Genomic DNA, 15,531 nt, shown 5'->3' on the forward strand with positions numbered 1-15,531 from the left:
CCAACGCGTTTCGTCCGTCTGACTTCATCAAGGGGTAGAGGGCTACTGAACAGTAATTCTATTTATAGCCAAGGTAATTAGCAATGTAGTTATGACATCACTTCCTGTTTAGGGCTACTTGGTAATACCATTAAATACGGCATTATAAAATTCGAAAAAGACAATTGCCAGGGGTAGATATTAATTAGATGGTTTCCACAAGATTAATCTAGTGCAAAAACGAGCGTTAGAACTTGCAGTAGAGTGTAAATAAATCCGGGGGCGCTTTTCGCGTCACTTCCGCCCCGCTTCCTGTATCCGCGTCTGTGCACTGCGCATGCGCACGGTGCCCCGCTTCCGGAATTCGCGTCTATGTTCAGGCGCTGAGCTGCCCCACTTCCGGCTTGTTCTTTCTGTTAGGGAAGCCACACTTCCTGTTTCGGCGTGGCGCAGCCTGTAGTTTCTTATTGATTGGGTGGGTTACATTGTCAGTCATCCCGGCGGCCATCATTTTGAAGCCATATAGTGCTGGACACATTTCTATAGTAGCATGTTCAGCTTGCACAGAAATGCATATAAAAAAAAACACAGATACAATGAGGATTAATACCTAAAAAGTGTTTAGTTAATTTTGTGGTTGGAGCATAGGGAATGTTAAAAGGGAAAGAGTTCATATTGCTAGAGAAATTAACTTTAAAAAAACGATATATATATATATATATATGTTTCGAGAGCTGTAAAGCTGACTATCATATTAGATACTTATTCTTATTCTGTATATATAAACTGTTTCTGTATCTCTTATAAGTATATACATTAGCAACATTTTAGCATAGAAGGGGCCATGAGAATCTTTGGAGTAGTTAGTGATAGCATATGGTGTCTCTTTAAATAGAAGTGAGGAACATGTACTCATATCTTATGGTGTATCTTTAAATACATGTGTGAGGAACATGTACTCATATTGTCCATTCTATGTGCACATAATTTGTTCTATTTTAATACCAATGAGGGGTATATAAACAATACAGTGTGTACATGCAGTGCTTGAAAAGTGAAGGGTGTGTGTGTATGAGTGAAGAATTAAAGTTAATATAGTGACTTAGAGGACATATTAGGCAGGGGAAGGAGTGCAATTTAGCAATATTCCACGGTACTACAATTTATCTGTATAGTGTAGATTATTGGGTCTTTAGTTAAGAAAAGACAAACGGTGGCCAATTAGCCTGTCCTTATGTTAATGTAATACATCGCTGGTATGTCGTGAATCTGCCGTATCCCACATTGTACAGTACCCAATCTTCCCAAGTGGTGCCCCGCTTGGTACTGGTTGGGCCCTACACTGCTTAGCTTCCAAGATCGGGCAAGATTGGGCGTCCGCCAGTGTGGTGTGACTGTATCTCGTGGACAAATGACTAGGTCACACAGCAATCCGAGTTTATTAACATAACAGGCAAATTGACATACTATATGTGCTTAGTGCTGAGGTTATAGTTAAATAAATACATAAAGTGTCAAGTGCATGGTGGTCTAATATATAGACCTCCAATGGGTAAAAAGAGAGATAAATGAGAGATAAACGAAAAGTAACTTCTTATCACAGGAACGGTGCGATCTCGTATCCTTCATTAAAGCCCAAGGGATGAGTGGTTTTCAGTTGAAAGATCCAGTACATCTCTCTCTGGGACAACTTCTTCGCTAGATCTCCCCCCCCTTTGTCAGCCGGTTTTATTACAAGTTGCTTGTTCTTTTGGAGATTTTTCAGTGCTTCGATTTCTTTGTTGTGGAGATTCTTATTCACCACCGGTGTGGGTTCTGTCTCGCATAGGTCTTTTTTCACTAAATCATAAAAAATACTTATGTTGCTCCCTTTAGATTCCACTGGGTAGTATTTACTTTGCGGTTTAAGTCCAGATTTTGAACTTGCTTCATAGTTCGATATGATGGCGTTCTCTTTTCTCAGGAAGTGTCTCTTTAATGTAAGTTTCCGCACAAATTTATTGAGGTCAATGAAGGTATCAAACTTGTTTAAACCCTCTGAAGGTGCAAATGATAATCCTTTGCTAAGTAGTGAGTGTTCCGAGTTGGTGAGTATGTGTGTGGATAGGTTAAAGATTCCTTTCTCTCCTGTGTTGTGGCTTACAGATTTCTTTTTTTGAACTCTTTTCCTCCTACCGCCCTGTTTTCCTCTACTTCTGCAAACCTTCTTTTGAGTGGAGAGGCATGTTTGACGTCCTCGTAGATTGTGCTCCTGGGGGGATCTTTTGTTCTTGCTCCTTGTCGTGAGGATAAAAAATCTTGTTCACTATTTGTTCTGAATCGATTAAATGTGTTGAATCTGTTATATGTTCTGATGGACGGTGTAGCTGGCGAATCATCCCTCCGTGCTGGTCTTGTTTTCAGCGGTATAGTCTTCCACTGGTATTTTTGATCAGTTTTTTGAGATCTGTCATAAGTCTTAAATCTGCTCCAATTTTTCACATTACCTTGTTCGTAGTCCCTTTTATCTCTGAGAAATTTCTTCTCCTTGCCTCGTATGACCTCCTCTTCGATGTGTTCCAGCTTTTTGTTAAGGACATTCTCATTCACCCTGTAATCTTCTTTACTTTTGTGGGGTTCCAGTTCGGCTTCTTTCTCCTTTATTTCTTTTTCTAAAGCCGCTGCACTTCTCCTCCTTTCACTTATTAGAAGTTTCATCAGGTTAATTGAGCATGTATGTAGGATGGAATCACATTTTTCAATGAATTCAGGGTCTGTGTTACCAAGGGTGGGTTGTTTTTGAATTCTCAGTCCTCTGGGTACCCTATTTACTTCAATATAATGTTCCAGCCCTTTAATGTCCCACCATGTTTTGATTTCTTTAGATAATAAGCGTTCCATTCCCCAGAATAAATCGTCCAGATCATCAGGTGGGGGTGTGGTGTTACTCTGAGCTTCTTCATTGAATATCCTTTGGCACCACTCGTTACGTTTGGTGGCGCGTTCATTAAATCTGAACATCTTAATGGTCTAAGCACAAAACTCAGGCTGCCTTACAAAATATATCAGGAAGGATGGAGTGGTGGGAGTATGGCGCCACAAGTATAAGTGTGTAGGCCGACTATATGGTTTAAAAATGTGGCTTCCCTAACAGAAAGAACAAGCCAGAAGTGGGGCAGCTCAGCGCCTGAACATAGACGCGAATTCCAGAAGCGGGGCACAGGATATTCAATGAAGAAGCTCAGAGTAACACCACACCCCCACCTGATGATCTGGACGATTTATTCTGGGGAATGGAACGCTTATTATCTAAAGAAATCAAAACATGGTGGGACATTAGAGGGCTGGAACATTATATTGAAGTAAATAGAGTACCAAGAGGACTGAGAATTCAAAAACAACCCACCCTTGGTAACACAGACCCTGAATTCATTGAAAAATGGGATTCCATCCTACATACATGCTCAATTAACCTGATGAAACTTCTAATAAGTGAAAGGAGGAGAAGTGCAGCGGCTTTAGAAAAAGAAATAAAGGAGAAAGAATCCGAACTGGAACCCCACAAAAGTAAAGAAGATTACAGGGTGAATGAGAATGTCCTTAACAAAAAGCTGGAACACATCGAAGAGGAGGTCATACGAGGCAAGGAGAAGAAATTTCTCAGAGATAAAAGGGACTACGAACAAGGTAATGTGAAAAATTGGAGCAGATTTAAGACTTATGACAGATCTCAAAAAACTGATCAAAAATACCAGTGGAAGACTATACCGCTGAAAATGAGACCAACACGGAGGGATGATTCGCCAGCTACACCGTCCATCAGAACATATAACAGATTCAACACGTTTAATCGATTCAGAACAAATAGTGAACAAGATTTTTTATCCTCACGACAAGGAGCAAGAACAAAAGATCCCCCCAGGAGCACAATCTACGAGGACGTCAAACATGCCTCTCCACTCAAAAGAAGGTTTGCAGAAGTAGAGGAAAACGGGGCGGTAGGAGGAAAAGAGTTCAAAAAAAGAAATCTGTAAGCCACAACACAGGAGAGAAAGGAATCTTTAACCTATCCACACACATACTCACCGACTCGGAACACTCACTACTTAGCAAAGGATTATCATTTGCACCTTCAGAGGGTTTAAACAAGTTTGATACCTTCATTGACCTCAATAAATTTGTGCGGAAACTTACATTAAAGAGACACTTCCTGAGAAAAGAGAATGCCATCATATCGAACTATGAAGCAAGTTCAAAATCTGGACTTAAACCGCAAAGTAAATACTACCCAGTGGAATCTAAAGGGAGCAACATAAGTATTTTTTACGATTTAGTGAAAAAAGACCTATGCGAGACAGAACCCACACCGGTGGTGAATAAGAATCTCCACAACAAAGAAATCGAAGCACTGAAAAATCTTCAAAAGAACAAGCAACTTGTAATAAAACCGGCTGACAAAGGGGGGGGGGGTTGGTCATCCTGGACAGGGACAAATATGTCCAAGAAGCACAGAGACTCTTAGGAGATACCAGCTCCTATGTCCTGTTGCCAGATGATCCAAAAAAATGCATTTATAGATGAACTCAGATCCTTACTTTTACAAGGTCTGAGAAGTGACGTTATCACAAAGGATGAATTCTCGTTTTTAATGCAATCCAACCCCATGACCCCCATATTCTATTTTTTACCTAAAATCCACAAGTGCCTATCCAACCCACCAGGGAGACCTATTGTTGCAGTGATAGACTCCCTTATGTCTAATTTGTCTTAATACGTGGACATTTTTCTGAACCCGTATGTCAGGGAGTTACCATCGTTCCTGCAGGACACCACTATGGTATTAAATGAGATGAAGAACATTAAATGGAAAGACTCATATCTATGGATAACCATTGATGTCCAGTCATTATATACCTGTATTGAACATAAGAAAGGGATTGAAGCAAGCAGAGTGTATCTCAACAAAGACCCATCCCTTACACAAGCACACAGGACTTTTATTTGTGAATTGATGGATTTTATCTTAAGCCGGAAAAATTTAACATTTTTAGATAAATTTTATTTGCAACAGTGTGGCACCGCTATGGGCACGATTTTTGCACAGAGCTTTGCTAACTTGTTTATGGGCCAATGGGAGGAGAAGTATATGTACAACACGCAACATTTTGAAAAATATGTTATTTTGTACAAAAGGTATATAGATGACATTTTGATCATCTGGGATGGCAGTACTGATTCTTTTATGGACTTTTTTAAACTTTTACAACTCAATGATTTTAACCTGTCTTTTACTTGCAACATGGATAAAAGTTCAATTGAGTTCCTAGACTTGATTTTAATTGGAGAGGAAGAGGCAGTCACCACAAAAAACTACATCAAAAATGTCGACAAGAACAGTTACCTTCATTACAAGAGCAGTCACTCTAAAAAGTGGAAAAACAACATCCCCTACTCCCAATTTCATAGAATCAGGAGAAACTGCAACAAGACCGAAGACTGTGAAGAACAACTCGGAATTTACAGAAAAAGGTTTGAGGAAAAAAGGTACCCCAAAGCCATACTAGATGGAGCCATTAAGAGAACAAAAAATCTTGAGAGAGAACATTAACTTATAAAGAAAAAACAGAGAGAAAGGAGTCCGTCTCCTTCATAACGACTTACAGTAGCCATGAATATTCCATCAGAACCTCACTAAAAGCACACTGGGGCATATTCCTGATGGACCCCATCCTTAAAGAGATCCTCCCTGCAGAACCGGAGCTGATCTTTCGCAAGTCAAGAAATCTAAAGGACATTCTCGCACCCAGTATGCTACGAGAACTACCACCAGAGGACAATCAACGGTCTCTTCCGAAATGTGTTGGAGCATATAAATGTGGACATTGTAATGTTTGCAGATTCCTCAATCCTAACAGGAGAACATTCACAAACACTGATGGTACTCGAGAATTCAAAATCAAGGAATTCATAAATTGTAACAGCACATCAGTTATTTACTTCTTGGAATGCACTTGCCACAAAAAGTATGTGGGGAAAACAAAGAGGGCTTTGAAAATCAGGATCCAAGAACATATACGCAGTATCAAAAACAAACTAGAGACACATTTACTTTACAGACACTTTAAACACGAACACAAGTCCAACCCGGAAGAACTGTCCTTCAAGGCGATTGAACACGTCACAAGCGGCGACAGAGGAGGAGATCTAGCGAAGAAGTTGTCCCAGAGAGAGATGTACTGGATCTTTCAACTGAAAACCACTCATCCCTTGGGCTTTAATGAAGGATACGAGATCGCACCGTTCCTGTGATAAGAAGTTACTTTTCGTTTATCTCTCATTTATCTCTCTTTTTACCCATTGGAGGTCTATATATTAGACCACCATGCACTTGACACTTTATGTATTTATTTAACTATAACCTCAGCACTAAGCACAATGTAGTATGTCAATTTGCCTGTTATGTTAATAAACTCGGATTGCTGTGTGACCTAGTCATTTGTCCACGAGATATAGTCACACCACACTGGCGGACGCCCAATCTTGCCCGATCTTGGAAGCTAAGCAGTGTAGGGCCCAACCAGTACCAAGCGGGGCACCACTTGGGAAGATTGGGTACTGTACAATGTTGGATACGGCAGACTCACGACATACCAGCGATGTATTACATTAACATAAGGACAGGCTAATTGGCCACCGTTTGTCTTTTCTTAACTAAAGACCCAATAATCTACACTATACAGATAAATTGTAGTACCGTGGAATATTGCTAAATTGCACTCCTTCCCCTGCCTAATATGTCCTCTAAGTCACTATATTAACTTTAATTCTTCACTCATACACACACACCCTTCACTTTTCAAGCACTGCATGTACACACTGTATTGTTTATATACCCCTCATTGGTATTAAAATAGAACAAATTATGTGCACATAGAATGGACAATATGAGTACATGTTCCTCACACATGTATTTAAAGATACACCATAAGATATGAGTACATGTTCCTCACTTCTATTTAAAGAGACACCATATGCTATCACTAACTACTCCAAAGATTCTCATGGCCCCTTCTATGCTAAAATGTTGCTAATGTATATACTTATAAGAGATACAGAAACAGTTTATATATACAGAATAAGAATAAGTATCTAATATGATAGTCAGCTTTACAGCTCTCGAAACATATATATATATATATATATATATATATATATCGTTTTTTTAAAGTTCATTTCTCTAGCAATATGAACTCTTTCCCTTTTAACATTCCCTATGCTCCAACCACAAAATTAACTAAACACTTTTTAGGTATTAATCCTCATTGTATCTGTGTTTTTTTTATATGCATTTCTGTGCAAGCTGAACATGCTACTATAGAAATGTGTCCAGCACTATATGGCTTCAAAATGATGGCCGCCGGGATGACTGACAATGTAACCCACCCAATCAATAAGAAACTACAGGCTGCGCCACGCCGAAACAGGAAGTGTGGCTTCCCTAACAGAAAGAACAAGCCGGAAGTGGGGCAGCTCAGCGCCTGAACATAGACGCGAATTCCGGAAGCGGGGCACCGTGCGCATGCGCAGTGCACAGACGCGGATACAGGAAGCGGGGCGGAAGTGACGCGAAAAGCGCCCCCGGATTTATTTACACTCTACTGCAAGTTCTAACGCTCGTTTTTGCACTAGATTAATCTTGTGGAAACCATCTAATTAATATCTACCCCTGGCAATTGTCTTTTTCGAATTTTATAATGCCGTATTTAATTGTATTACCAAGTAGCCCTAAACAGGAAGTGATGTCATAACTACATTGCTAATTACCTTGGCTATAAATAGAATTACTGTTCAGTAGCCCTCTACCCCTTGATGAAGTCAGACGGACGAAACGCGTTGGGTGTACCTCAGTTGACCTTCCATTTTTAAGATAAGCACCTTTCTCTTATCTCAAATATACTTTTAGATTTTTATTGTTCCAGATGTGTTTTTATGTGCTAGTCAGCCTGAATTTATGTTTTAATTGATTAAACCCACCTTTTTTATTCCATCCCATTTTTTATCAAATATTGTTATTAAATTGTCTGTTTTATAATAAATACCCTCCCTTTTTTAGAAATACGTATTGCATCATTCTTCATATATATATATCCTTTAGGTGTAGATACTGTTAGTCGCTAGTACCCCTACCCTCCCTTTTTACATATATATATATATATATATATATATACTGTATATATCTATATTTATTTATTTTTTAGTTGAATCAGAAAATGGTTCAGTAAGGTGACTTTAATATATATGGATGTGTGCATTCCAATTAAATAAGCTACAAGTGTCCAGAGATTGATCACCAAAATGAAGAAACTGTCTAGCATCTAAAGAATATCTGTTCTGTTGTTTTCCACATAGCATTAGATGCATATAAGTATAAATTCTGATTGTTTTTTGTTTGTTGTTGTAGGAGAACTGACGTTAGATGAGTTTATCAATGGAATACAAAAGGATGCCACTCTTTTCGAATTAATTTCTAAAAGTTTTGATCTTTCTAATGTATTAAAAACAATACAGAATGGAAGACGGAAAAGTATCCCATAAAAGACTCTCTCCTATTTAGGATTTCTTTCTATACTGTATGTTACTGTCTTTCTATAAGCAGGTGTCTATTACTGTTTACAAAGATACTTTATGAGGATTTTACTGCTGATTGTTCAATGATTATTGTAAGATTGATGATAACCGAGGAGTATAGCAATAGTAAGACAAGCTTTTTACAAGTTCAAAGCATTGATTTAAAGGTATGTTATATTTTATGTAATATGACATGACTATACCAGACTTTACCAGGCCGGGAAAAGTAATCTCTCAGCTATTAACTGATTCAAATCCAGTTTAAATGAATTAAAAAAGTATTAACTTCTATCTGGATTACTTAAGAATAGTGAAGATACTGTCTGACCTTTTAATGTAACTAATCACTACTTACAGTAAGTAAGAAATAACACTGCAATGCTCAGCTACCCAAACAATGTTTTTTTATAAGGTCAGGACACTACTAACAGCTTTTTAATGCAGTGAATAAAACCATTGGAAATATTTAATTCTTATTTAAAAAAAATTGTAATAAACAGAGCTGTCAATGTTAATTAATGTCACTTAACATAATATGGGTTTTTCAATATTCACATATTTGAATAACTATTGTACTTGTTGTTTATATAACTGATACTTGTATATATATAAATATTTTTTAAGCTGCATTATGTACAGTATCAAGTCATTTTGGGTTATTATTTAAATGTCTAACAAGATAGGAAGATTTGCAAGAAATAGTAGCTAGTGACTGTTTGAAAAACCAAAATATGAAGCGTAAGGCATACTATCAAAAACGAAAATGGTTGCAAACACATTTGGATAGCTGTACTGTAGTTTTAGTATAAATGAGGAGGATAAATAGTCTCAACAATTACATAGGTCTGCTATGGAAAAATTGTTTGAAACATTTTTCGCACTTTTCCATAGATTTTTTGGGTGCTGATTTCAGTAAAATTATTAAAATAAAAACTAACTCACATACCATTTTTTCCACATAATGGAAAATGTCATTTTGATATCTTAGATTATCTTGAAATCTTTATTTAATTTGTCTATTATTACATAGAAATCTATTATTTTGATTGTAGAAACATTGTTTACAGAATATAGGGGCAGATGTATTAAGCCTGGAGAAGTGATAAAGCAGTGATAAGTGGAAGGTGATAACGCACCAACCAATCCTTACGGATTTGAAAAATGACAGGAGCTGACTGGCTGGTGCGTTATCACCTTGCACTTATCACTGCTTTATCACTTCTTTATCGCTTCTCCAGGCTTAATACATCTGCCCCATAGTAGCATTTGACAAATCTGCTGTATTGTTTTAATCAGAATATTTTTTTCACTTAAAATAAATTAACATTTCACCAGAAAATTTGTGAAGAGGCTATTTCTTATATCTTCACATCTATTGTGTAAAAATATCATTGTGTCTATAAATAATAGTTATTTTTTTCAATCAGCACACCAAATAGTTTTGGAATCAGCCGGAAAATTCCAGACATTTTTCAGTGAATTCAATTTTGTATGCCTGTGTTACATGAAAATAAACATTTTTTTTATATATGCTTCACATATATGTAACAATATATATACTTGTTAGTATTGTTTAGAAGTTGTAAATACAGCTATAATACATTACTATAAATGTATAAAAAAATTTGAAATTTTAGATTAGATAAATTTGAGTTCAGTAATGCCAAAAATGTAGCTAGCATTATAGGTTGAGTCTTCCATATCCGAAAATGCTTGGGACCAGAAGTATTTAGAATTTAGGATTTTTCCGCATTTATGTTTCACATGAACCTTAGACACATATCCTGAAGGTAAGTTTATACAATATGTTTAATGATTTTGTACATGAAACAAAGCATGTGCACACTGAACCATCAGAAAGCAAAAGTGTCGCTATCTCAGTCGTGCTCAAAAAAATTCAGATACAGGCCCCCATTTATCAAGCAGCTAAAAGTGAAGTGCTAAATACCGTTTTCACTCGCCGTGGTATAGTGGTTTCGTGCTCATCTATTCAAGAAGAGCCTATCCCATGGCGAGTGGTAGCGTTATTTGCCTTGTCGGCGCTGATGTTTACCTTACATCAGCACTGGTGAATGATCTATTTTCCCGGTATCTCTACCTTCTGCACACACGCTGGCATATGTTAATTTTGGCACATGTGCAGTAGTGATTTCCCGATGCGGCGGCCATTGTGGGATGTCATCACAAGCTAAGTTTTTCCATAGAAACCCGGCAGCCACAAGACATGCCGGGCTTACTTCAGGGAGACGGGGGCAACGCCGGGCAAACACAACATCAGTGGTAAATTAACAGGAGCCAGGAGCAGCCGAAGTGATTTCAGGTATGCGAGCGCTATTTGGGAAATAGCGTTCATTCATAAATAAGAAAATACATATACACTAAAGGGGTGGACAGTATCCTGATAGCGCTATATGTTACCAGTGCTATCAAAAATGATACATTGAAAAAGAGACAAAATATCACCAAAAATGAGTTTCCAGACAGGAAACTCGTTGATAAATGGGGGCCATCGTATGGTAGACTTAGCCTGTATATGTGTAGGTAATGAAAGTCAGTACTATCATCTCTTTCTCTCTCAAACACCATTGTTGTAGTTATATAATTTAATGAGCTCTGGATTAGCGACATTAGCGTGATAAATGCCATATAGGTAATATAGGCTGAATTTCCTGTCTGAGTCTACCTATTCACATGTCTCACTACACTGAGCCTATCCAAGGCTGGGAGTATAAGTACAGTATACTATCTCATATTTGAAGCCCTCCCCCAAAAAAATATTTTAAAAAATGACATGCTTAGCCATATTACTTTATATAGTATTTGTAACGATATGGTTATTTACCATGACTCATTTAGCAATAAAGTCTGATTAATGGGGCATTTTAATAATGTATTAATTGCAGCCAAGAAATTTACAAATATATGAGCTAAAATGCAACAACTTTGTCAATGTATACTATTTGTGTGTCTACCTATTATGTGTCCCTTCAATCATTTCTCATGATTTTGTCAAGTCAAATTTAAGTTTCTGTGTTTGCTTTAGTCACTACAATCATCAAATAAGAGTAAACAATACAATTCATTTGAGCCTTAGCGGAAGCTGTACTAAGCAGTGATAAAAGTGGAGAAGTGAGCCAGTGGAGAAGTTGCCCATGGCAACCAATCAGCATTGACGTAACATTTATAATTTGCATACTATAAAAGTATACAGAACAGCTGATTGGTTGCCATGGCAACTTCTCCACTGGCTCACTTCTCCACTTTTATCACTGCTTAATACATGTCCTCCATAGGGGTGTATTTACTAAGCCTTGGATGGAGGTAAAGTGGATGGAGATATAGGGGTCTATTTACTAAGCCTTGGATGGAGATAAAATGGACGGAGATAAAGTACCAGCCAATCTCCTCCTAGCTGTCATTTTTCAAACCCAGCCTGTGACATGGCAGTTAGGAGCTGATTGGCTGGTACTTTATCTCCGTCCACTTTATCTCCATCCAAGGTTTAGTAAATAGACTGTACAATCCAATCAGCTCCTAACTGTCATGTTACAGGCTGTGTTTGAAGAATGCCAGGAGCTGATTGGCTGGTACTTTATCTCCATCCAAGGCTTAGGAAATAGACCCCTCATTTTACAAACCTTTACAGTAATTTCTGAATCTAATAATACATTAAATTATACTGTTAGAAAGGGAGCATATATTCTAATTTAACTTTCATTTCAGGTCAGCATTACGATACATTATCAGAACAGTCATTTCAGTTGTAAAACTTATATAGGACTTTATAAGGCAAAGTCTTAACCCTAGGACTGTAAATTATGAGTAGTCCTTAATCAGTGCAGCATGTAATACCGATGTTCACAAAGTTGACTGTTTTTTTTTGTTTTTTTTGTTGTTAATGTGTTTGTGCTAAAATCCCTAAAACTCCTACGGCGCATGTGTTACACAGAGGAGTTGTTGGAATAAAGACACAAGTGCTGGGTATTTCTGGGCGGTGACTGAGAGGTGTCTAAACAGACGCACAGAGAAGGTTCTTCTTATTGACGTGTTATGGCAATGTCAGTTTAAGTCGTTGCATATACAAATGCTCAACCGCTAACATAGGAGGAATGAGGAAATTCCCCTGCCATAGGGCTGGTGCAAATTTCAATAGTGCGACCGCTGGTGCGTCTAAAGGTATTTCAGAGCCAATGGACAGTTTATGTCACCGTGAAAAGGTCAGTTTTACTGTAAGTGCCTGAGAGCAGTGGATGACCAGAAATGGGCAATATTACACACAACATGCTTACTGTAAGAAGTTAGCTACCCTTTGTGCACATTGTAAGTGAAGGCATTAACAGAGTGTTTGCTGGGGTATTTAACACCCTTCTGTCATACTGGCAGTGGACATTTTGCTTGGTAAACATGTAACTTCAGACAGTTGATCATCTTAGCAGGCTCTCATCCAAAAGATGTTTCTTGGACCTTCCCTTTATAGATAACTGAAAGAGAATAGACAAGCACTCTGAAGCTATGTAATTAAGAACTGGATGGAGACTCTGGGTATACACCATCAAGGCGTACAAACCGCTATAAGTTTCAAAGCGTCACAAGTTTGTGTTATGTTATTTAATTGATACAACAGCATGGCACAGTGCTAGCAGTGTAAAGCTGGGTACACACTACATGACTTTTTGAATGATATTGCAGATTTCAACATTTCTAAACAATGTTTTTGTCAAATCATCCAGCGTGTACGTACTATATCGTCAATGATGCGTGCTCTCATGGGTCGTTAAAGAGGTCATCTGTCATTTGTACATGCAGGTCAATTTTGGCTATTTCATTTACGACAAAGTGCATATCGTCCTGGGTGTGCGCTACAAATGACGTACGGCATGTTACATTAGGCTGAAAGCCAACAATTTTGTAATATCGGACGACTCACGTATATCATTGGATGTTTGTAAAAATTGCTCAGTGTGTATTCACCAAATTGTTTGTCCAGGACTTCAGGAAGTTCAAGGGAAATTGTCAGCCGATATCATTCATGTTGTCTGGTGTGTACCCAGCAGTAAGAGAAAATCTGTAGTAGTATAACATGTTCTAATAGAGAATCAATTTGGTGGTAACAATAGTGGAAATACAAGGTCCATTAGCCATGACAACTAAAAGTGAAGGTTTAGCATATTGATAGCTTGAGTCTGGTATGGATTTGTTACAATACCGTTTCTCAGTACTGGAAACTGAGGATAGACAAAGAATGCAGAGCCCACAAGCAAGCTCAAAATATATTCATTCCTTTGACCACACTAGGTTCTGTCCTATGGCAATAAGTCTCCACAGGAAACAAGATGCAAAGATGACCACCAGTGAGACGGTATGGAACACTTAAGCTGGGTACACACTAGCCGATGTGTGTACCTGGCAATATTGGCGGCGGCATACACACTTGCCAATGCCAGCATGAAGGGAGCAATGATGGTGGGAGTGATGGGGGTGCGGGGGCCATGCTGCAGCTGCAACATGGCCATCGTTAACAAGGTCCTCCCTCAGCTGGACTGTTCAGACTAGGGAGGGGGTGTTAACGATGAACGGGAGCGCGCATCGTTAACTATATTGAGTGTACACACTAGACGAGACAGTAAAGATATCGCTCAGAATGCCCTTCTGAGCGATATCTTTTACTTTCTAATTTAGTGTGTATGGGGCTTTAGGATAATGACCAATAGCAAGTGTGACTTTGTTTATCCGGCAGCACAAAAACATCTTCGCAAAGTCTTGACAGGAGTATTTACTTATGTGAATACTGAAATTAAAATGATCTGTTTATTTATGATTAACATACATTATGCAATTTGAGAAAATATATTCATTTTCTAAGTTCCTACATTAAAACATACCTGCAATTAGCAAACATTTACCACTAAGTAAAAACAAACAAAAAACCTGCAATGTCCTTCTTACTAATTCTTACTAAACTGTATCTATAGATGGTGTTGCCTGTAGAAGTCTATAGTATTCTTAACCAGAGTTCCCCTGAGAAAGATCAAAAGGATCTCTCCCCCCTTCCCCCCTAATAAATCCCGCCCGAAATACCTTTGGAATCAGACAGAAAATTGCAGACAATTTTCAGTGAATCAAATTTTGCAGATCTGTGCTACATGAAGGAAAACAAAAACAATGAGAGATGTTTCCCATATACAGTATATAACAATGTTTGTACTTATATAGTTTTGAACTTACAAATACAACTAAAGTACATTACTATAAATATGCAAAAAATATACGAAAATACTGAATAAATTCAGACTAAAGTCTAAATTTTATATTGGGTAAATCTGAGTTCAGAATGTAACTAGTGTTATCAGTCAGTAATGAAGTCAAAACTATGATCTCTCTCTCAAACACCATTGTTGTAGTTATGTAATTTTCTGAGCTCTGGATTAGCGATACTTAGAGAGACAGATGCCATGTAGCTAATAGAGGCTAATTTCCCCGTCTGAGTCTACCAATTCAGTATTTCACTACACTGACCCTATCCAAAGCTAGAATTACTGTATAATATCTGCAGAGAAAAAACTAACAAATCACATGCTGAGGCATATTACTTTATATAGTATGTGTAACTTAACTTTGTGGTCATTCAGTAATAAAGTTTGATTAATGGGCATTTCAATAATTTATTAATTGCAAAAAATTAAATAAAAAATAGCAAGCTGCGCTAATGATGTGTAAAAAAAATTGTATAATAAAAAAGCTGCTCAGTTTTAAATAAATGTGATAATAGAATAAATATAAACGAGCGCTGAAAAGAAAAACATTTAAAGCACAGAAAATAAAAAATATAATAAAAGAGATAATATTTAAAGCTCTTTTTTGATTTTGTTTAAAAGGGATGACGGTCTTCTCAAGCAGGTGACAGTGCTTCTAGCCCTAACTCTTACCCTAATTAGTGGTGTCCTC

The 15,531-nt window shown here is 37.6% G+C and overlaps 1 protein-coding gene across 1 annotated transcript in view; it reads left to right on the forward strand.

Moving 5' to 3' along the window:
* GUCA1C (guanylate cyclase activator 1C) overlaps nucleotides 1–9,098 on the forward strand; it is a 147,090-nt gene extending 137,992 nt beyond the window's left edge. The window contains exon 4 of the mRNA XM_063954792.1: nucleotides 8,420–9,098. Within this exon, the coding sequence (XP_063810862.1) occupies nucleotides 8,420–8,553 (134 nt within the window). The 3' untranslated portion in view covers nucleotides 8,554–9,098. The remainder of the gene's footprint in view (nucleotides 1–8,419) is intronic.
* Nucleotides 9,099–15,531: the final 6,433 nt, after the last annotated feature.

This window comes from Pseudophryne corroboree, chromosome 2 (genome assembly GCF_028390025.1).
Source record: "Pseudophryne corroboree isolate aPseCor3 chromosome 2, aPseCor3.hap2, whole genome shotgun sequence".
Classification (NCBI taxonomy): domain Eukaryota; kingdom Metazoa; phylum Chordata; class Amphibia; order Anura; family Myobatrachidae; genus Pseudophryne; species Pseudophryne corroboree.